Raw genomic sequence first — 24,653 nt, 5'->3', positions numbered from 1 at the left:
GGTCCCCCTTGTGCCACCAACCAGCTATTCTGAGATGTTATTCTTCTCACCACAATTGTACAGAGCTGTTATCTGAGTTACTGTAGACTTTGTCAGTTCGAATCTGTCTGGCCATTCTCTGTTGACCTCTCTCATCAACAAGGCATTTCCGTCCTTAGAACTGCCTCTTACTGGATGTTTTTTTGTTTTTGGCACCATTCTGAGTAAATTCTAGAGAGATCAGCAGTTACAGAAATACTCAAACCAGCCCATGTGTCACCAAAAATCATGCCATGGTCCAAATCAGTGAGACCACATTTTTTCTCCATTCTGATGGTTGATGTGAACATTAACTGAAGCTCTTGACCCATATCTGTTTGATTTCATGCACTGCACTGTGCACATGACATGGCATGATTGTTGGTGTTGGACGGGCTGGTTTGAGTATTTCTGTAACTGCTGATCATTGAATTTCTTTAAGATCATCTCTAGATCTCTCCAGTGATGATTTTCAGAATGTAAACAAGACTCCTACACTTTCTCTGTTCAGATACCAGATGATGAAAAACATTCAGCTGATTAAAATTTCTCAAACGCCAGTTTCCATACAACACCAAACTCCGCCCCAACAGGAACTACAATGGGCCCATTGGCTCTTTGTTGTAGGCAAAGAGACAACTAAATGTCAACGCATGCGCCTTCCGCCTGCCCACGGTCTGAACTTCACATCTGTCACTACTACATCTGCGCCGGAGAGCTAGACATGGTGCTGCTACTGAACTCTGCATTCACATTGATGCAAAGTTGAACAGGGAATGAAAACCCGATATGTGCAGAGTAGTTTAAGAGGAAGCAGCGTGTAAATATAGCGCAGCTTTTCGCATGAACACATTTTCAGTTCTTGTTCTGGAGTTTGTGTATACAGTGCTCATGTACGCACCAAATGCAAGAACTTCAGCAGAACTCAGCCTGTCCGTGCCAAAGATCCTCAGAGATGAAGTAACTGGTGGAGATTACTTTCATTTTTGCTCTTTAAAACCTACCAGCAGTCCTTCATGGTCGTTATCATCATCATCATCAGACGCTGTTGATATGAAGCAGAGTAAGCCCACTATAATCCCATCAGAGACTCTCTTTATAACTGCAGGGAGAGGTGAGTGTTTACTTTTGCAAGTATGGAAAAATGTAACAGTCAGTAAAAAAATGAAAGCTATGTTAAACTGTGTAATCTTTAGTCTTTATCATATTTAATGCAGTGACCCTGTTTGACCTTAAACCCTTTGCATGTGATGCTTTACTCATATTTAAATTATATGAAACCAATATAACTGAAAACTTTCACGTTGGATATTAATTATACATTCAAGACACTTTCCTTCATCAGGATGGGTACTGTATCCAACACACTGTATATGCTCTATGCTCTGAATATAGTCTGTGCAATTATGCTTAAATGTATGTAGAGAATGTTTGTTTATTGTAGCCTTTGTGTAAGCAGAAAGTGTACAAATTTGTACAGTTTTCTTATTCAAAACAAAGGTATTTTTTTATTAATACCAATGTACGGTAAGTGCAATGTGGCACTGTAAATCCAGTTGCAGCCTATTTTTCCAAATATTATGCAGTATATAGGACAATAAGGAATGATAAATCTTAAAGCCATTGTTATATATTTGTGCAAATATAATGTGTGAAAGCATTTGTTCCTTTAAAAACAGATTAGTTCAATATGACTTTTTTAAAGATCAATTTCAGTATCAGAGGAACTTATTTATAACTTGAGTATAAAATGAGTATAGGGACATATTTAGAAATATTTTTGGTTGTAAAGTGGCATTTATTTTCATTTCATTTTGCTGCCATTTAATTCTTGATTGTGATTGGTCCATCACTGTTTCTACCATTAAATATTTTTGTATATTGACCGCTAGTTTAAATAGCTGTATTTGATTGTTACACATTTACACACACGCATATATATATATATATATATATATATATATATATATATATATATATATATATATATATATATATATATATATATATATATATATTAACCTCTTTTTAATTGTGTGATGTCTAACAAAATTTTAAATATTTGTAAACTTAAAATAATTTGTTTTATTTTTAATTTTATTTGATTAAAGATACTTTTTAAAGATTTTTGAGTGTATCATAGACAACTGATTTTTCCTATAGCTGTGCAACAAGCTATCTCTCGTATATCTCTTTCTTGTCAGAATAAAATTTTGATTCAAATCAATATTCATTTTCATTTATTTATTTATTTGGAAAATAGCTGTGTACTAAGTGGAAGAATATACAGTCAGTTGTCAGTACATTATCGCAAAATAAATCAACGCTTTATTTTACAAATTGCAATTGATTATCAACATCATCCCTTAGTTAATGCACCTTTAAACATATTTCTGCAGAAATGAGAGCATGGCTACAATCATGTAGTCACATTGCAATACTGCTCTTGTTATTTCTGTAATATGCAGTATGAATACTTTGCACAGAATGAGAATTTTTTGTGTTCATTGAATATTCGGAAGAACTACTACATTTGCCAAAATGTGCATTAGTTTGTACAACAGAAAACACTGCGCTCAATGTGCTCAACTTAACCTTCCATTTCCAGAATGACAAGTAAAATCAATCAATACAAATAATAAAAGCTGTTACATTATTTGTACACTTAATTGGATTAAAAATGCAAAATGTGTTCTCTTTCGCACACTAGTGCGTAATCAGTATACAGTATCATGCACAGTAAGTTATTATTCCATTACAAACATAGCCATTGTTTTATCACTTTTTGTTTCATTGTGCTGTGAATTGTTCACAAGTGCGTTTATTGTGTAAGTTAACATGTCGTTGCAAAGAATTTCAAAATTCACATTTTGAAGCCCTGTCCTTATATCATTAAGCCACTATTCCCTAAACTGTTTTAGCAAAGAGTGCTCTACCTATTACTCAGACAGCTCTCTGTCTCACATCCACATGAGTGCCTGATGCGGTGTAGATTTGCATTTGAAACGCTTCTCTACCACACAAAGGCTTCTGCAGCTGCCCTCACAGCAATCTGCAAGTGAATGTAGTGCAGCCGTCTTCCAACAAGTGCATTCAATAAAGGTGTGTGCATTGTGCTGAAAATGTTTCAGTTGGTAGTTGGTAGTTATCATCCAGGAACGTTGGAGCATCCATCCATCCATCCATCCATCCATCCATCCATCCATCCATCCATCCATCCATCTCTCAACAGTATCTATATATGTCTGTCCGTCTATCTGTCTGTCTGTCTGTGTCTATCCATCATCCATCCATCTCTCAACAATATCTATATATGTCTGTCCATCTATCTTGTCCGTCTGTCCGTCCGTTAACAGTATCTATATATGTCTGTCCATCTATCTATCTGTCTATCTATCTGTCCGTTTGTCCATCTGTCCGTCTGTCCGTCCGTCAACAGTATCTATATATGTCTGTCCATCTATCTGTCTGTCTTTCTGTGTCTGTCCATCCATCCATTCATCCATCCATCATCCCTCAACAGTATCTATATATGTCTGTCCATCTATCTGTCCGTCTGTCTGTGTCTGTCTATCCATCCATCTCTCAACAGTATCTATATATGTCTGTCCATCTATCTGTCTGTCTTTCTGTGTCTGTCCATCCATCCATTCATCCATCCATCATCCCTCAACAGTATCTATATATGTCTGTCCATCTATCTGTCCGTCTGTCTGTGTCTGTCTATCCATCCATCTCTCAACAGTATCTATATATGTCTGTTCATCTATCTGCCTGTCTGTCTGTGTCTGTCCATCCATCCATCCATCCATCCATCATCCTCAACAGTATCTATATATGTCTGTCCATCTATCTGTCCTGTCTGTCTGTGTCTGTCCATCCATCCATCTCTCAACAGTATCTATATATGTCTGTTCATCTATCTGCCTGTCTGTCTGTGTCTGTCCATCCATCCATCCATCCATCCATCTCTCAACAGTATCTATATATGTCTGTTCATCTATCTGCCTGTCTGTCTGTGTCTGTCCATCCATCCATCCATCCATCCATCCATCTCTCAACAGTATCTATATATGTCTGTTCATCTATCTGCCTGTCTGTCTGTGTCCGTCCATCCATCCATCCATCCATCCATCCATCCATCCATCCATCCATCCATCCATCCATCTCTCAACAGTATCTATTTATGTCTGTTCATCTATCTGTCCGTCTGTCTGTGTCTGTCTATCCATCCATCTCTCAACAGTATCTATATATGTCTGTTCATCTATCTGTCCATCTGTCTGTGTCTGTCCGTCCATCCATCCATCCATCATCCATCTCTCAACAGTATCTATATATGTCTGTCCATCTATCTGTCTGTCTTCCATCCATCCATCCATCCATCCATCCAATGCAACTTTTAACACTGTTAAATATTCAAAGTACATAATGCCTTACAATTTCAAGGCTTTTTAAACCTTTTTGTACGTTTTCAAACAAGGTTTTGTCAAGCCAAAATCAAAGTTTGTCTTGACAAACTTTACTTTTCTAGGTTTCTTGTTGTACAATGACGTCAGGATAGGACATTTTGTGGGCTCCTTTGCATATGTTTTGACATTTATGTTTGCACAGACGTCCGTGTTGCACGTTCAACCTGGAAAAGCACACAAACGCATGCAGGAATCGCTCTGTGTGCTGTGGGCTGCATACAACCGGGTTGTTATGCATTTCAGCTGTTGGTGCATGTATCTACATGCATGTGGGTTTAATGAGCAGTTTCACTTTGTTTCATTTCCTCTGACTTAGTGCATAACCTGAGAACAATCATTTAAAGGGCACTCAATCAATGGTTACTTTTACTTTACATATCAGTTTGTTTGTTTTGTGTATTCACTAATTAAAGTTAGATTCACAGGATAGTGTATTTATTTCTGCGTTGCGTTTGTTAAAAACTTTGTTGTTTTATATATCTGCCAATACCTTTTTTGTTTTTTTGATAAAGGTGCTTGCTTAGTCAAACATCACTGTTATTATCTTTCATACATAGAGTTAGGGATTTAAACAGACCCCTGACATTTGATTCCCATTAAATGCACGTTCTGATAAAATGTGCTTTGGATAAAACTGTCCTCCATTTACATAAATGGAATTGAATTCTATATCATGTTGCTTGTTAAGGAGAGGTGTGCTATTGGTTTTCTAAGCTGACAAAAAAAAGGAATTATCCTCATAGACTTTATTAAAGATGGGACCCGAGCAATATCTTGAGACCAGAATATTGTAGAGACTCAGAGGAGTACTTTTTTTGACTTGGTCTGATAAGACACCACCTAGCAACCACCCAGAACACTTTGGTAAAACTGGCAACCACTCCTTTTTTTTTTTTTTTTTTTATTTATTTCCATTCCATCATAATAACAATCTGTTCTTGTTCTGTTTCAGTACAGCTCTGACAGTTCAGGCAAAAGTTTATTACTTTCAATTGACACCCACCAACTTCCTCTCTATCACTGTAGTGCAGTAATGCCTTCTGTTACTGTCCATTGCCTACCTACATTATATTCTCTGTTTCTTACTAGTACGACCAGCCAATCGACAGTCAACCTCATTGGACAATCTTCCTGAGCTGTATCTGACTGGACAGTGGCCGCGAGAGGTGAACCAACCCCAGACATCCTGTATGAGTGATAAAGCCACACAGGTGAGAAAATGTTACATACATAGTTACATATACAGTGGTCCCAGAATGAATAATATCACTCGAAATGTGTTAATGTCATTGCGTTAGATGACAAAGTATTAAAGTAAATATCAAAGCATCATCAGCAAACATATAGTAATACCAGAGCTTTACTCAGATCTAATGACACTTTTCAGAGCATTTTGTACAATGACTTTTAACCAACTGGTATCAAGGTGAGCTTAGTTGATGAAGTATGTTCCCTCAAGTTCATACAGGTGTCACAAAACCAGTTTGAGTTACGATGAAAGGCATAAACATAGCAAAATTAATTAGTGTGGATGTGGTCATAGTTCATAATGTTTTAACTAATGTAAACATGTACATTTAATTTAAAAAAATGTGTTGGTTTATGTTGAAATTAACATTAACCAAGATTAATAATTGCTGTAAAACTATTGTTCATTGTTAGTTTGTGTTAACTAATGCAGATAACTAATGTTAACAAATAAGACCATATTGTAAAATGTTACCAAGTCGTCATGAACCGCCATTCACAACCCAATTTATTTCCTTATTTCCAAGTGAAACAGCATATATATAAATGTAGGGAATAATATTATTTTATAATGTATCTATCTAGAACTGTTTGGATTGTAAAAAGTGGGTGTTACATGCAAGAATGAAGCTAGTTGGTTGAAGGGGAGGGGTTTAAAAATAAAAGAGGTGGAGCAACATATTACATTTTTCAAATGTTTTTTTTTTTTTTTCCAAATTCTGTTCTTTAGGTACTAATGCAGGTAATACATCTTCAGATCATAAGCTATAATGTAAATTGCTCTGAATTTTAACATAAGTTGTAAGATATAATTGTAGCAAACCAACCGGTGCTTTATAGATAAATTCATACCAATGCAACATCCTACGCATATTTACCGAAGGCCAGTCAACCTTTGCATACAGATCACAATGAGGAGTTAAACCTTTACATCCTGTAATGTATCTCAGAACCCCATGATAAACTGTGTCGAGCAGCATATGTAATGATGAAGCTGAAGCATTTCTGTATAAAATATCACCATAATCTAATACAGGTAAAAAATGTAGCAGCAACACGTTTTTTTCTAACATTCAAAGAAAAACAAGACTTATTTCTAAAAACAGAATCCCAACCTCACTCAAAGTCATCATACTTATTCTACAGAATAAGATGCACCAATGAATCATGCACGGTTAGACCAGGAATGTGTATTAAGAAAAATAAAAGGATATATTTTGATTTCACGTTGACTTTAAAGGCCAAAAAATGATCTACGCCCATACGTAAATGCAGGTAAGTTGCTATAAATATATCAACTATAATTTGCACAGAAATAATCTCTTCAAACTGTTGCTCTGCCATGTCAGTAGCCGGCTTGAAAGAGAAAAAACACCGGAGTATATAGCGCCCCTTGTGGCAGCGTCGAGAATGCAATGCGTTGTTGAATTGTGTTATGAATTGCAGTCTAACAGTTCATAACGCAGCGACACATGATGCGTCTTAGTTCACGTACTTAGAGTATGTTTTGGCACAAAGTGTCCAAATGCTTCTTTCGGGCCACTGTATATTGAAAAACGTTCTCTGGGGCTCTACTTTGCTAGCTTGACTATTTTTGACTAGTTGAGATGGTCATCTGTGTGTGTTGATTTTTTTTTGTCAGACTGTTTTTTGTGTCTATACGTGATTTTGATTTAGTCATTTCATGAAGTCTTTTTACTGCTCAGAGGTTTAGCCGTGCCGAGACCCCCTTGTCTCTCTGAAAACAAAACCGCCACGAACGGCTGTTGCATCATCAGTCTGCTGCCATAGAAAGTTCTCTCTCTTGTTGCGTGGAGCTAATTCTTTCTGGAGGTACAGCACTTTGCACCTGTCGCTCTCTCTGTGTGTGTGTGTGTGTGTGTGTGTGTATTTGTTGTGTAGGTGTGTGCACACAGTACCTAAGGGTTGAGAGCGCACATGGCTCTGTCTCTGCACCACCTGGCACTCTCCAACAGCTCTTTGTGTGTCTGCGCTGAGCTGCCTGCTGCGAGAGCCATACATATGCTAATGTCTGATCCGGCTCGCAGAGGCCTCATGCTCCCAGAGTGAAGAATGTCAAAATCATCCTGGTACTCTTAACATCTCTCTTCTCTTTATGCATCAAACAAAACATAACCACATTGAGGATCTTTGTCGACAGTAGCAGATTTTGCCATTGTTTAAATTGATTAGTGAATAAATTATTAGCATTTTGATAGTTCTCCATGACTGTTGTTTTAAAGTCAACATGAAATTAAAAGATCTTATTGTGTATGAATCAAGTAAAAAAAAAAAAAAAAAAGACAACATGTTTGGTGTTCTAATCTTTAATCAAAATGAATCAAAATCACAACTTGCTCCACCCCTGAAATGACTTTCAATTTGACTAGGCCCTCTTATTTTTCAACCCCTTTCCATCAATCATCTTGCTCCATTCTGGTATGCAGCGCCCAATGTTCATGGTCCAATAAACACCTGACGAATAAAATCAAGTCCCGCAACGTAATCTCATGACAACCTGTAATAATTTGTACGAGATGGCGAAATTGTAACTTGGCGTATATGAAAAAGAACAACTTTTAAACCAAACAACCAACATACAGAATTTCAAATCGATAAAATACAGGCATCCTAGCCTCCTATCCAACAATTTATTTTAATTTTTATGTTGTGTTCTGGTCATTTTGACCCAGACGCCTTTTTTTTTTCTTGCAAATTATTTATACTTTATACTAAATCCAATTGGAATACAATTCCTTGTCTTTGTTCACATATGGTATCTGAAAACACAAAAATAGAACCATTTTCTTTACATTGTTTTGGTTTTATTTCACTTTATTACTTTTGTGTTCCCGGTCAAAAATGGCCGGCCATTGAAAATGAATGGATTAGACTACAAAATACACAAATATTAAGTGTTTAGGATCATCCCATTCCTTTAGATGTGCACATATGTGGATGCGTGTTTGCACACACAAAGTCTTCGAACATATGCACACACATAACACACACACACATTGGTATTTGTGGTTTATGAGGACTCTCCATAGACATAATGATTTTTATTCTGTACAAATTATCTGTTTTATACCCTAATGGCCCCTACACACTGCACGACTTTCAAAGTCGTCGGATCATGGTACCGTTCATATTACAGAACTGTCTGTCTTCTCACTGAAGTCATGGCGTTTTCAAATTACAAGAAGAATCCGTGACAGTGGTGAACAAATTACAAAACATTTCACTTTATTGACGAATTCCCGACGACTCTGCCTGGACTCCAAATTACGTTTCACAACAGAGTACACGCGAGAAGTGATTTGAGATACGAAAACAAATGTATGATCATATGTTATGCATTTTGTAATATGATCTGTATGTTTTTTTAATCGCCTCAAGGCACCATATATTTTATTGGTTACAATATGAAAAAATACCTCCTACTGTAAAATCTACCTATTTGCTTACCTGACTGTCCAAGAGAATTGGTAACTTCTCTCCAACACTTCTCTTTCTCCACCCGGTTGTGGTACAGTTCAGATGAAACATCAAATGTTCCACACATTTTTCCTCCATTTCTTCAGTCCAATGAGAATTTATTGATATCGCAGCCATGCTAGTTGATGTTCTGTTGCAGGTACATCAGGACTCCTCCCACTGAAACTTGCCGTGACCCGTTTCTTGCTCTCTCATTGGCTGTAAGTCAACGCTGTAGTTGTATTCAGTCAAAACATATTTCACACTGCGTGATTTGGAGTTGCAGACAGGTCCAGATATTTAAAATCCTAGATATCTCACGGCCATCGGCGATGCCTCCCGGACCCCGGCACCCACTCTCTCGTGGCTGGGCTCGTTGGAAAGGGCCCCTCCAGACACTTCCGAGGACCCCTGGCTTGTCTCTTTAGCCCAAGAGGAACCGGAGTTAGGGGGCCCCCCGTAAAACGCCCCTTCCACCGAACCTCTCTACCGAACCAGACCGACCACGGACTTCGGACCGGTCTCCTTCGGCGGGGCTCGCTGAGACCTTTCCAATGACACCCGCTCCACCTCTCTAGCCCACCAGGGTCCGGAGAGAGGCCACAAAAACCACCCACACGATTTCAGGCTTTTGTCGGCGATCTCCACAAAACTGTTGGCGAGCGAAAATCAAGCTTAAAATTGTTTAGCGTAAACTTGGCATAACCCTACCAATAAAACTGGTGTATAACCTAAAAAAATCTCCTCTTAAACCACCAGAACTAAACCTCTCTCACACACGCTCAATGTGTGTTGAGCGCCTTTTGTGCATCGTCTTTCCATGTACACTCTTTGAGGAATATTTCAAGATCTCCTTATCATATATTTTTGTGTTTGGGCTCATTTGAATCGGTATAGTCTGCTGTATTGCTGCGTTCCATTCAACTCGGAAAGTCGGATTTTCTAGCTTCCTACTAGGAAAAGTACAATGGAAAGCCACTTTCCCAGTCGGAATTCCAACTGGGAAACTCGTGTGGAACATTTAATCTCTGATTTCCTGAGATGCAGGTGCTTGACATAATAAAAGTGAATGTTTACCACTTACTTTGTATACCTCCCTGAGTGCCGACAAGTTTTTTTTAAGTAATATCGATAAATGAGTCCTGATAAAAGTTCCTACATTACATAATATTAAAGCTTGTTTAACAAACGTTTGCAGAGATAGCTGTATAAACACAGTAAATTAAACTCTCTTTTGATAACTGTACACCTGTAGCACAAATGCTAGCATTGCTAGGAGACATCTCTGGTGACAGTCAAACAACTGTTAAGGTAACGGGAGCGTTGCAGATTTGTTTCCTTACACGTTATCTTCTGAGCATCTGGTAGTGGAATGTCTTTATTGCCGGAGATCAGAGATATCAAGTAGGAATATCCCACATCCAACTTGAATGGAATGCAGCACAAGTTATGTCATTATGTAAATATGTCATTATCTATGATATATGTATGTTTCAGGAAGTAATAAGGAAAAACTATTATAAGCCACTCCTGTTTATTATATTTATGTGTGTCTGTGGGAATTTCCTACACTAATACTCACAGCAGTTTTGCCTCTGAGTGAAACACATTTGTACATTGCATTCTACTAATTAAGACCTTTCCAGTGATATATAACACATGGCTATCTCATCTTTTTTTATGTAGTTTTACCAACTCTGAATATAACTGTAATGATAACAAATGTGCAAATGATGAGACCGAACAAACAAGTTCTTATTTGTCAGCAAATTAAAAAGCATTATTTAAGATTTGGTAGGAACAGCTATATGGATTTGTCTCCGGTTCTATTCGACCCACCCCAAGAAAGATTTGAACCGGCAATCCCTGGCATGGGAGCTGGACACTCTAGCAAGGAGGCTATAAAAGCCATAGACTGTAGCCTCGGTCACTAGTGTGTCTCAAAAGGCCTGGAGAGTGAGGTTTACACACTGCACAGCTATCACGTATCAGCTGGCTACATTACACGTTGTAAAGTCCAGCTTCTAAGCTTTAAAACGACACCTAAAGCAAGTGGTTATTAATTTATTATTATTATTATTATTATATATATTCTTTAAATATGTTCAAAAACATCTAATTCAATATCTTGTGATAATATATGCAATATGAGAGATTTATAAACAATCTTAGTTGGCCGGTCATTTTTGACCGGGAAGACAAAATGTGTTCGCACAAAACGAACAGAACACAACAGTTAAGAAAGGAAACGTCTGTGAACAAATTTGGTTACTCATTCCATTTTATTAATGCAATACAAATTTGTTAATAACCTGCAATACGCTTCCCTAGTTTCGTTCCAAACCCCAATGTTTCCTTTATTCCAGGGTGCACAAAATACATATTCAAGGTTAGGTTTAGGGTTTGGGTAAGGGGTTACACTTTATGGGTAGTTTTATGTTTGGGCTAAAGTTTAATCGTTATAACATCATTCGTTGATTTGTTTATTTTTCTGTATGTGAGTAGAAGACGTACATTGTACGATTTCCTACAATTTTACCATCTCTTACTATTATTACAACTTTTCATGAAACCAGGTTAAAATATGTCAGATTAGGTCAAATGGCATTTCAGGTTGACTTTAAATGGGTAACTTAATAAAAAATATGATTTAATTTGATCTTTTGAAAAAAAGAGAGAGATTGATACTATGAATTTCGGATGTCACTTCCTTCTTAGTGAAAAGAGGATGGCTCTTTAATAAGGCTTATATGTATTTCCAAAGTATGCAGTAATGGAGAGTGTTTTTGGAGAGCATGGCGTCTTAATAATCCCCATCCATGAATTGGCTTTGTCACTCTACTATCTCCTCTTCACCAACAGTTGGTGTGTGGTGAGCATTCTGGCACACTATGGTTGCCATCGCAACATCCTGGTGGATGCTGAAACTGGTGGTAATTGAGTCCCCCTGTTCACTATATAAAGTGCTGTATATGTGTGATATTCATTTATTCATTCATTTATCCTTCCCAGAATGCATTGCGACAAACACCATCCAAGATGGCGGACGAAGTGAAAGATTTTTTGATTATGAATGTATCATTATTATTCATTAAATACCCCATGTATTGATTAAAAAGACATTCATCTATTAAACATCTCCAGTTAACATATCTCCAAATAGGAAACTGTTAAAGGACCCGTTTGTCGGCATACCATACAACAAAACACATTCAAGACAGCCTGGATGTTCAAGTTGTAACACGACACTGCAGGTTCAGTTAAAAACAGAGAAGGTCTATCAGAAGAGAGATTGAACTGCACGTATTTGTGGTGCAAAATGTCCGTCATTTGCGGCTCTTTGTAGCTCCCAGTCTCTGTTCATCTTTGTATTGTGGTTTTGGTCAAAGAGATTACATTTACCTACCACAATCATCCTGTTGATGCTTTATGAGAAACTCACATGTCTTGGTTACATGAAAAGGACTTGAAGATATCATATACAATCAGCATTTTATTAGTGGTGTTTGCTAAGGCAAATGTCACTTACTCATGCTTATGAAACATGTGTAGACTTTGTAATCTGAATGTAAAAAAGCATGCCTGTTTTTACTCATGTTGTAATGTTTATTGAAGACGCCAGGCTTTTGGAGGGAAGATGAAGGAGAGGTGAAGTTACACAAGAGCTCATCATCATGGGGCAACGCTGACCATCTTATAGAGGTGTGTCTGCATGAGAATGCTTGCACACATACAGTGTGCACATTAAAAAATTGCTTCGGAATATAGTAAACCATCACTGTGTTTGCAGGAATACTTGAGGCATATAATTAATCTGTTGTCCCATAATGATATTTTTCTGAAACATTCCACAGTGTGTCCTGACTTGCCATTATTGACTGTTGTACACATGTTAAGCCAGTAACAACAAACCACACATCTTTTTAACAGCATGTCTGATTATATTTAATGAAGTTTGTTTTGTAAAACCTGTAGAGTTAGACATACAGTAGCATTATGTAATTTTTTTCAGTGGGGGAGCCGGTTAAGTTTGTTCGGCTGATTCAAAGATAACAGTCTTTTGATTCTAAAACCAATAATAAAGCTTGGATTTTGTGCACTGTATGTGTCAGTGACATTCCCAATGGTAAAATTTGATTTCTAGATTGCTAAACTCCGTCAACAGCTGCAGCGCAGTTTGCAGGGAAGTCGCAGTATCAAGGAGGAAGAACATGTGATGTTTGCGCAGCTGAATCAGACTAAGGTACATCCATTTGTGAATGTGAGATTGTATGTACAAAAAATGTGAGTACGTTATAGTCCCATCCTGAACTGCGCCTCTCCCTTTCCTCTGAAACAACAGCTCAACCACACAGTCTCTTCCTGTTCACACATAAAAATTTATGTATATATACACAGTACATCTATCTATCTATCTCTCTCTCTCTCTCTCTCTCTCTCTCTCTCTCCATATAGTTTGCTAATATGAAATCTGTGGAGTGGTTAAAAAAATAGTTTTAATGATATCAACCTAAGTGTATGTACACTTCTGACTTTAAGTATAGTAATTCAAATAATAAATATAATAGATATAAAAATTTAGAAAAATCAAATACATTACATCATATACATATATTGTGGCATCAGACAAGCATTTCTACAATACAAAAAGTGACTTTAAAGTGAAAATATTGTTTGTTTTATTTCCATATCATTAAACGTAATCCTATTATTGGCCTACTTCTGTCTGAGCTGTTGGTCTATGCATTGGAGCACCTTAAGTTGTGTTACGTTTCACTAGTTTTCAGTATCTCTGGTGAAGCGCTGTTTTAAAGATGCTGTGTCAAGTTAAAAGTAGTTTGAAACGCTGAAAAAGTGTCTTATGCATTCTGCATTCTTTTATGCTCGATCAAGCTGTCTTTAAGTGCAACAGCATGTCTGTTGAAGACTATGCTGCCTGTTGCTGTCATTGGTTTGAGAAGGCATGTTGCCTGTACAGCTGGAGCACTGACGGCCCCCTACTGCCACATCAAGGTTTTACATAAGGCTTGAATGGATTTGAGGGATTGGAAAATGTTATTATAAATTCTATTATAGAATTTACCTACAGTTCGGGGGCATGTTTCAATGTGTCACATTATTTTCCATATAATTAATCGAACTAAATTAATGTGTTAAATCTACACCCCATATATATATAAAGTTGAAGTCAGAAGTTTACATACACTTAGCTTGAAATCATTAAAACACATTTTTTAACCACTCCACAGATTTTATATTAGCAAACTATAGTTTTGGCAAGTCATTTAGGACATCTACTTTGTGCTTGACACGATTAATTTTTCCAACAATTGTTTACTGACAGATTGTTTCACTTTTAATTGACTATATCACAATTCCAGTGGGTCAGAAGTTTACTTACACTAAGTTAATTGTGCCTTTAAGCAGCTTGGAAAATTCCAGAAAATTATATTAAGCCTTTAGGCAATTAGCCAATTAGCTTCTGATAGGAGGTGTACTGAATTTAGGTTTACCCAGAGCCATATAGAGAGAGAGTTGCGACAACGGAAGTTCTGAATGCTTGATCGCCACGTGATTCACGTAGACTTCAGATAGTTCCAGGAAGTGCTTTGGCGGGCATTTCAAACTGTTAGAGTAGAGTGACAGAACTGCGATTTCTGGTAATTAGTAGTCAATAAATGCATTTATTTTATATATTTATGTAACACGCCGACATATGTATGTAGCATGAGTTTGTTGTTACAGCGATGTTGTTTTTTAAAGATCAAATCAGCTAATATTTGAGGATTAGTGTTCAGCTACCGTTATTTGCCTCAACTTATTTCAGGCTAGGGTTTCTGTTGCCTTTTTATGTTACCTCATGTTCATTGTTTTCAATAATCTCATGGTAACTAATGTCATATTTATGACTTTTCAGATAGTACAGAGACAGGCTGGTGACAGGTGATTTCCAGCTCGCACCGCACAATGGGTCAATGAACTATTAACTATTAGCAGCAGTTACGTAAATGTACAATTTAATGAAATGAAGCTTATTGTTTACAATTCTTACAATTCTATATATAGTAATATAATTATTTATGTATTGTAAATATTATATATCTAATGTATAATTCTTACAATACTTATTCATATACACAATATATTCAGCTTTAAAACAACTTAAGCATACTCGTATATAAACTGCCGTTCAAAAGTAATGAGGCTGAAAATTCAGCTTGGCATCACATTTAAAATTACATTTTAAAATACAATACTTTATTCAGCTCCAATCCTTGCCTAATCTGCTAGTTATCTGATAACATCCCTTATCTCCTAATTTAATGAGTAATACTCAACTATAAGGTTTTAATTTACAAGTTATTTTTATTTAGATGTACTGATAATATACAGAATAAGATAATATTATTCTTTAAACGTCTCACGTCTTTTAAAAGTGCGTCGCAAACGGTTTGTTCTGCTGCATCTCTACGGCGCGGCATGTGTTTGCTGCTACTTCCGGGAACTATTGAGAGGCTCCACAAGCCGCCATTGCTGTAAAAAAAACGTTCCATTGGAGTCAATGGAGTTGTCGCAACTCTCTCTCTATATGGCTCTGGGTTTACCAATGGATGTATTTTAAGGCCTAACTTCAAACTCAGGGCCTCTTTGCTTGACATCATGGGAAAATAAAAAGAAATCAGCCAAGACCTCAGAAAAAAAAATGGTGGACCTCCACAAGTCTGGATCATCCTTTGGAGCAATTTACAAACGCCTGAAGGTACCTCGTTCATCTGTACAAACAATGTTATGCAAGTATAAACACCTTGGGTCCATGCAGCCTTCTGCTCAGGAAGAAGACACATTCTGTCTCCTGGAGATGAACGTAGTTTGGTGCGAAAAGTCCAAATCAATCCCAGAACAACAGCAAAGGACTTTGTGAAGATGCTGAAGGAAACAGGTAGACAAGTATCTATATCCACAGTAAAACAAGTCCTATATCGACATAACCTGAAAGGATGCTCAGCATGGAAGAAGTCACTGCTTCAAAACTGCCATAAAAAGCCAGACTACAGTTTGCAATTGCTCAGGGGACAAAGATCTTACTTTTTGGAGAAATTTCCTCTGGTCTAATGAAAAAAATATGAACTGTTTGGCTATAATGACCATTGTTATGTTTGGAGGAAATACGGTGAGAACACCATCCCAACCATAAAGCATGGGGGTGGCAGCATCATGTTGTGGGGGTGCTTTGCTGCAGGATGGACTGGTGCACTTCACAAAATAGACGGCATCATGAGGAAGAAAATTGATGTGGATATATTGAAGCAACATCTCAAGACATCAGACAGGAAGTTAAAGTTTGGTCGCAAATGGGTCTTCCAAATGTACAATGATGCCAAGCGTACCTCCAAAGTTGTGGCACAATGGCTTAAGGACAACAAAGTCATGGTATTGGAGTGGCCATCACAAAGCCCTGATCTCAATCTGGAAGAACTGAAAAATAGTTTGCGAGCGAGGAGGCCTACAAACCTGACTCAGTTACACCAGTTGTGTCTGGAGGAATGGGCCAAAATTCCAGCAAGTTATTGTGAGAAGCTTGTGGAATGTTTTACCCAAACCTTTTGACCCAAGTGAATGTAGGTCAAGTGTATGTAAACTGGGAATGTGATGAAAGAAGTAAAAGCTGAAATAAATAATTCTCTCTCTACTATGATTCTGATATTTCACAGTCTTAAAATAAAGTAGTGATGCTAACTGACCAAAGACTGAGAATGTTTTCTAAGCTTAAATGTCAGGAGTTTAAATGTATTTGATTAAGGTGTATGTAAACCCCTGACTTCAACTATATATATATATATTTAAAAATGTTACACAGTATTTATATACAAATGAAATTTACACAGTATATAAAATATTGGGTATGTACTCTAGAAATCGATTAATCAAGTACTCATTCAACTTTAAATATAATTTTTTTAATTTAAATATAATTATATAAACACTACTCAAATATTGTAATTAGATTTTTCTTTGTGCATTTACCTGCAGTGGACAACAATGAAACTGCTGCTCTCAGTTAAATCTTGCCATTACTACTCAATACATTGGTTGGTGCTGTGGATGCATGATGTTTTTAAAGGAATAGTTCACCCTAAAATTACATTTAATTATTTAAAGTGATTTTATCACTTCAGAAGACTTGGAACATATATTACTATGTGTGAGTGCAAATGTTTTGTTTTTGTTGTAATTTTTTAATTTAGATGTTGTTGTTTATGCTTGGTGCTAATTTTTTCATTAGAAAAATTGGTTCAAAGGTTGAAGGTTGAACTTTATTTTAAATATAAACTTTTTATATTTTGAGGTCTAAATGGCAAGTAATTGATTACTCATTTGTTTATGCATTAGAGTACTATATGTATGTACCCATATCATCACCGATCCTCCACCAAATTTCACAGTGGGTTGCGAGACACTGTGGTTTGATAATCTGCCTTTTAATTTTGTGATTCTTAACAAAAATGGTGTTTCTTTTCAGCCAAAGCTGCTCTCAGCAGCTTCATCTAATATGGTGTTTTCAAGACCCGTCATATGTAGAATCCCCAGCTGTAGTGACTGTATTAATGAAGAGCTGGAGAATGTCTTCATCTGTGACAACTGGGGGAGGGAGAAAGACAAGGTATACACAAACAGTCATTTTGGGTGTTTAAAACAATTGTTCATGCTGCATATTTTCATTGCAACTCTCTGTGTGTCCTCCTGGTTCAGGCTCTGGAGGTGCGAGACGGCGGTCGTGCCCCTGTTCCTCCTCTTCATCACACTCACAATATGGAGGCGCAGCTCACCTGCAGTCCCTGTTATTGCTGCTCTCCCACTGCAGACTCAGAAACAGGTACCCTGCCATAAAATATAGTGAGCTGCCTAGTTAGGCAACATTTTTAGGCATCTATGTGCACTCCTGACATATGAGAAAAATTGTTTGAAAAATGGGCTTATAACTGACTTGAAATTAATGTTACCATGAAAAACACTGCCCTAAATATTTACTGTATTGTCCTAGAATTAGACTTTATTTTCTTTATGCAAAATATATATATTTTTAAACTTTGGGATGAAATGTGACCTGGACGTGTTGACAGGTTTCACAAGATTCACCTCTATGAATAAATAATTATTGCCTGTATAATAAAAACAAAGTTGCTTGGTTAATTCTCTACAACAACAGATTTACATAATGTGTGAAAAAAGGAAAATAAATAAATAAATAGGCAACAGTAATATGTGCTGCAAAGAAAACCATTTTGGTGGTTTGCTGGTCTAAGTGGCAGAATTTGATGGTTGTAGAAATTTGTTTAACACTTTACAATAAGTTTCCATTTGTTAACATTAGTTAATGCATTAGGTATCATGATTTAATGCGTTAATTCAGTGCGATTAATTTGATTAAAAATAACGCAATTAATCGTAATGCCCCCGGACCGTAATAAGGAAGATCCCTGAGAAATGCAAGCTTGTAGTACCACCTGTTTACTCCAGAGGGCAGTAAGTGAAACTTCATCTTTATGAGCAACATACAGTTTATACAGTGAACAAAACAACCCTTCAGCAGCAGAACAACACAAACATGCGTTACATTCTTGCTTTCAAAACACTTGATGGAGTGTAAATTCGAACTAAGGGATCTCAAGATGTGTTCTAGTATTAAACTATATTTAACTTGACACAGTGACCTAAACATTTTATGTTTATGATGCAACGCACCTGAGACGCTACACAAGCATGTCTGACACAGGTGTACATTGACAGGTCCTTAAACAAGTCCTCATAATAAATCTCAAACTTTTAATTGATTGACAGCCCTATTAACAATATATATTTTTTACAGCATTTATTAATCTTTGTTAAAGTTAATTAATAAAAATACAGTTGTTCACTGTTAGTTCAAGTTGGTTCAAAGTGCATTAAATAATGTCAACAAATAAAACTTTTGATTTTAAAAATGTATTAGTATATGTTTAAATGAACATTAACAAAAATGATGCTGTAAAAGTATTGTTCATGTTCATGTTAGTTCATAGTGCATTAAATAATGTTAACAAACACAACCTTCTTTTAAAGTAAAGTGAAGTGAATATACCATAGTATACTTTGAAGCACCTTGGAGTAATTGTTAATGTAATGATGCATGAATATATTAATCATTCAGTACCCTGGTATTGACACGTTGTTTTAGGGTAAGATTGCTGAAATAAAAGCTTCATGTTGTTTTCAGATTTCAGGAGCGGTTCACCTCTCCCTCAGCTCGCCAGCTCCCCAAAACCCAACAACAGTTATATGTTTAAACGGGAGCCTCCCGAGGGCTGTGAGAGAGTCAAAGTGTTTGAAGATATTGAGTAAGTATGCATCACTCCAGTGATTTTATGGATTATGATGAAAACACTTTCAGGGTTCTTTGAGGCTCCTTGGAGTAAACATCATGATATATGAATATTGGAACCATGTGACATTGGATATTCCATGTCAAATAATCCCTGATTTATTTATTTACTTTTTTACTGGTGAAAGATGATGAAAGCCTCAAGTGCCATGGATCAATATTTAATGAGTAATCCGTTATTTTTTATAAGGGGGGTTAAAGTGAATATGTTCTTCTATGATTTTGGAGCAAAACTACAGGACAAAAAATGACCTGGTGGCGGCATAATTATTTTATTTTTACACAGAAATATGTAGGTCTATTACTAAACTCAGTTGATTTCAGCACCCTTTGTTGCATTATATTCCAATAATGAGAGTCCAAAAAGAAATGGTTGTTTTTCCAAATTTGGAGTGCCTATAACTCTAGAAGTATTAATATTTATCTTTATATCCTTGTGGATTTGGATTCAGAACAAACTTTCCTTTTGGTAGCTTCACTTTTAATGCCCTACATGGTTACATCCCAGAGAAATCAGGCTCTCAATATGGCTCCATCTGTAAATTATACAATTTGACCAAATTTCAGTGGTGGAAAACCAAATGTGAGTCACATTGTAAGAAGCTTGTTTTCCTTGTCCAACAAAACAAAGGTCTAATGTACTAAAAATGTAGAAACTAGAAAGGTACCTTTATTTATTGTCATAAAACAATAATGTTAAAATCCAAAAATACACTATTATCAAGAATAAGCACTGTGGCTCTTCTGTTGTGCAATACCTACTCTATATCTAGTTTTTGGATTTCAGAAATGTTTATCTGCAAAAAAAGAACACTTTTTTTTTATATACATTTTTGGAACAAACGTCTCTATAGGATACATACCCCATTGTGTTTAAATCAGAAAAACAGCCTATGACAATTTTGGAAAAAGTAAGTTGTTGTTAAGAAATAAAATAAAGTGAGAATTTAAAATAAAATAATGATGCTGCCACCTTTCTAATGTTTATTTTTCTTTTATTTGATGTATAATTATCCACGATAATATTACTTAACTTATTTTTACACCCCTGTACCAAAAATGGATTACTCATCATCATTATCATATTTAAGCTTTTAACAGTAAAAATATTTTGCAATATTTTGATTTGGACCTCTGAAGGAGTTGTTCATGTTGTTCGTCTATGATTGTATTTCCTTGTAGCACTTGTAGGACTCGAGGCTTCCCGATCGTCTCCTGTCCAGACAGAAACAAGGTGAACTTCTCCCCAAGCGGTTCAGCGTTCTGTCCCGTAAAGCTGCTCTGTTCGTCTCTTTTCCCAGTAGACACCACTGCTTGTTCTAGCTCTCTGGATAATCAGACTTCAGGACAAATGTCTGGTCCATTCACAGGGGCCACGGTACAAAACAGCTGCAGTATTAGAAAGTGCCTGCTGCTCAGTTAGCCTATCAGAGCTCAGATCTGAAATGACCCATAAGAGATTTTCTCTGAATTTTTGTAGCGACATTTCAGCATTTGTGAAAGCTTGTACAAAAGGACCACAATGTTTTAAGTTGTAAGGACCTTCATGTAACTCTTCTGGAATGCACAAACCTTTACTTAACCTAACAGTACATCTTACTAACCAGGTTAAACATGATAGATATGATCATTAAAAAGAATAACTTACAAACTGCAACTATAATCAACAGACCCTCAAGGCAAACAGCCAAAAATGTTCCCTCATGCCTTAACAAATAACTCAGGTTTAACTTCTGTTAGGGTTGGGTGACATACCGTAGCTTAAAAAAAAATCCAAAGTTAATGGATTTGCTATGAAATAGCTTTTTTTTCAATTAGAGAAACCATAATTTCAACCAGCCATTGTTGCCAATTAGAGTCAGTGGGCTCTATTTTCATGAGCGTGCAAAGTGCAAGTTTCGTGCCAGCACAAACGCAAGTGGGCATGGGCGGAAGTGTTTGTGCTTTCTGTGGGTGTAAGCACACTGTGGGTGTGCTGTGTTCATGAAGTGGCACAAAGTGTAGTTTGCTATTTACCTGAGAAATATGTAACTGCACCAAGATGTTTCAAAAGCAGGTCTGTTTTCAGCGCAAAGTCTAAATTTAGTTCCTTCATTTGAAGTTTGGAGATTCCACCAGTAGGTGTAATAAAGTTCATGTCCAAACTCTAAATAAATATTGTGGAACATCAAATTATGTCCCTGACAATTAGAGATGTAGCCGTCTTATGAAACATACATTTATGAGATTTGCAATGAACTATCTATAGGTCATGGATTATTTTTCTGGTATTAGTGTTGTGTTTGGAATATGATTTTTTTTGACCATTTCATTATTTGGAATATAGTTTTGTTTTTAGTAAAAACGATACAATCACTGTTAATACTAGCCATGATTTGTGTGTCAGTAGATAAAAATCATTAATTATACTTACATTCCCTATAATTACCGGAAGCACATAAATTAAACATATAATTTCTAAGCATTTAAGAAATATTTATATTCTTCTAATTAATTGCACACAGTCCATTTACACTACCAACTTATTACAAATGTGGTGTTTTTGTTTATATTGCTGGTGCTTGAGGGAATGGACTATATAATAGGATGCAGACACTGCAATAACTGGAGAAAAACATTGCACTTGACCCAGCCCATTAACGCATTGCGCACATGATTTCACCAAACCCACTTGCGCCTAGACTTAGCACATGTTTGCACAAAAATACCAAAACTTCATGGTCATGCCCACTGACTTTGCACTTATTACTTATGGCATAGTGCTGCACTAGTGCTCTTAAAATAGGGTCCAAAAAGTTTGTTGCAAGAAATAAAATACAGTAAAAAGCTAGTTAGTAGCTAGCTAGTTTCCTCATCTTTTGTTTAATGGAACACAAGGAAACAATATATGAAAAATGCCATAAGAAAACTTCAATGAATTAAACTTCAATTAAATTAATTAGTGGCGATGCAAACAAATTGTTGAATCAGAATTGAAATGGTTGAAACTGATCCACCGTAATGAATCAAACTAATTTAATGAAGATTAAATCAGAGATGCAGAGATATATTAAAAAATCTCTGGCAAGTCACGAGACAAGGAATGATAACAAAACTCTTGTAATGATATGCTCTTTAGGAAACTTATTTACTATCTATTAGCACATGATAATCATCACAATTGTGAATATCTGGTATATATCGCCCAACCCTATCTTTACATTCTTGTGTATCAAACCGTAATAATGGTGCTGTTTTTAGACTTTTTGATAGAAGTGACACTGTTATATATACATATAACTGCCGTATGCTCACTTTAACATGCCATTTTGTAAAGCATAATATTTTCATGTATTTGGATACATTTTACTCCAAGCATGTGCTTCCTGTTTTTTTTTAAATACATAATTTAATACAGCATTTCAGTGGTTTATCACTTTTTGTATATCAATTTTGTTCTATATTAAACTGATGTTTTATAACGCATTCCAATCAGTGCATATATTAATATAATATATTAAGATAATATTTGCAAGCAGTGATGACGGGCCCAAGCACAACTGGTCCATTTCCACCCGGTGCCTTTCAGAAAAAAATGCAAGTTGGACTGCATTTGTCATTTGACATTATTCTAAACAATTTTGAAGCAATTTGGGTAAATATATGAGGATTATTTTAAAGTCTGTTGTAAGAGCCACACTTCCTGCTGGCACTATGACCGTGACCCAATATAGTAAAATCCATGTGATTAGCCCCCAAGAATAACATACATTTCCATTTTTATCTAAATTCCACATTGCACACAGATATTAGACAATCCCCGTTTCCCATTTTTCGCCAATAATTTAATGCCTCGTCATGGCAGCACCGTTTGATATATCAAAATCTTTTCACAATTTAGTATCTTCAATGTCTTGGCATAATGTTGTCTAAATGTGGTGACCATCTCATGAATCACCTAGGAGGAGTATTTAAAAGTTCAGAGAATGCAATACTCAAAAAATCAAAAATGGGTGGCCTTGGTAGCACAGCGAGTAAAGATGCTGACTACCACCCCTGGAGTCACAAGTTTGAATCCAGGGCATGCTGAGTGACTCCAGCCAGGTCTCCTAAGCAACAAAATTGGCCTGGTTGCTAAGGAGGATGGAGTCACATGGGGTAATCTCCTCATAGTCACTATAATGTGGTTTGTTCTCGGTGGGGCATGTTGTGCATGGATGCCATGGACAATAGCATGAAGCCTCCGCACGCTCTAGGTCTCCGCAGTAACACGCTCAACAAGCCACATGATAAGAGGTGTGGATTGACGTCTCAGAGGCAAGTCACTACACCACCATGAGGACTTAGAGCGGTTTGGGAATTGGGGAGAAAATAAAAAATCCAAAATGGCCGACTTCCTATTGGGCAGACCTAATGATTGTAGTTATGAAAGTTGTCTGGCTTGATGAGAACTAGATATGTACCAGTTTTGGTTACTGTAGGTGAAAATGGAGGTGCTACAGAGGCTGTCTTACACAACCATTTTAAAGGGTCGACACAGAGCCCCCCACACGCAAACTTTTGCTCCGACCTAAGGGCCAATGACTCTAATGTGTGTGCACAATTTCAATAAATTTTAAGAATGCCAAGTTTCTCAAAAACATGTGAATATACATAAAAAGGAATCATGACATTTAATGCATTGCCATGGCAACAGTATTTAAGATATCAAGAATACCTTCAGAATTTTAAATATGCACTGTCTTGACATTATTCAATCAAATTTGAAGCAATTCAGGTAAACAAAAGAGGGATATTTCAAAGTCTGTTAAATATTTGGGGAAATATAAGATAACTATTTTAAAGTAGATATAAGACACTTCTTGTTTCCCATTTTTTGCCATTAATTTAATGCCTCGCCATGGCAACACCGTTGAATATTTAAAAACCTTTTGATTTGAAGGTGTATGCTTAAATGTTTGAAATTAGTTTTGTAGAAGAAAATATAATTTATTTCATTACAAAACTATATATATATATATATATATATATATATATAT

The 24,653-nt window shown here is 36.3% G+C and overlaps 1 protein-coding gene across 2 annotated transcripts; it reads left to right on the top strand.

Annotated features, from left to right (window-relative positions):
- The first annotated feature begins 701 nt into the window (after window positions 1–701).
- Window positions 702–24,523, top strand: LOC127657786 (glucocorticoid-induced transcript 1 protein-like). 2 transcript variants are annotated; one of them, XM_052146691.1, is made up of 8 exons: window positions 702–1,132; window positions 5,580–5,701; window positions 12,831–12,917; window positions 13,381–13,458; window positions 17,737–17,877; window positions 17,967–18,090; window positions 19,471–19,591; window positions 20,818–24,523. In XM_052146691.1, exons 1-8 carry the CDS (start codon window positions 862–864, stop codon window positions 21,056–21,058), a joined length of 1,185 nt encoding a protein of 394 aa, XP_052002651.1. In that variant the 5' UTR covers window positions 702–861; the 3' UTR covers window positions 21,059–24,523. The 2 variants fall into 2 exon arrangements, with proteins under 2 accessions (XP_052002651.1, XP_052002650.1); XM_052146690.1 differs by having other exon boundaries at window positions 13,360–13,458; window positions 20,818–24,522.
- Window positions 24,524–24,653: the final 130 nt, after the last annotated feature.

Source organism: Xyrauchen texanus, chromosome 17, assembly GCF_025860055.1.
Source record: "Xyrauchen texanus isolate HMW12.3.18 chromosome 17, RBS_HiC_50CHRs, whole genome shotgun sequence".
Classification (NCBI taxonomy): Eukaryota; Metazoa; Chordata; class Actinopteri; order Cypriniformes; family Catostomidae; genus Xyrauchen; species Xyrauchen texanus.
This window is presented reverse-complemented; position numbering and strand designations above follow the sequence as displayed.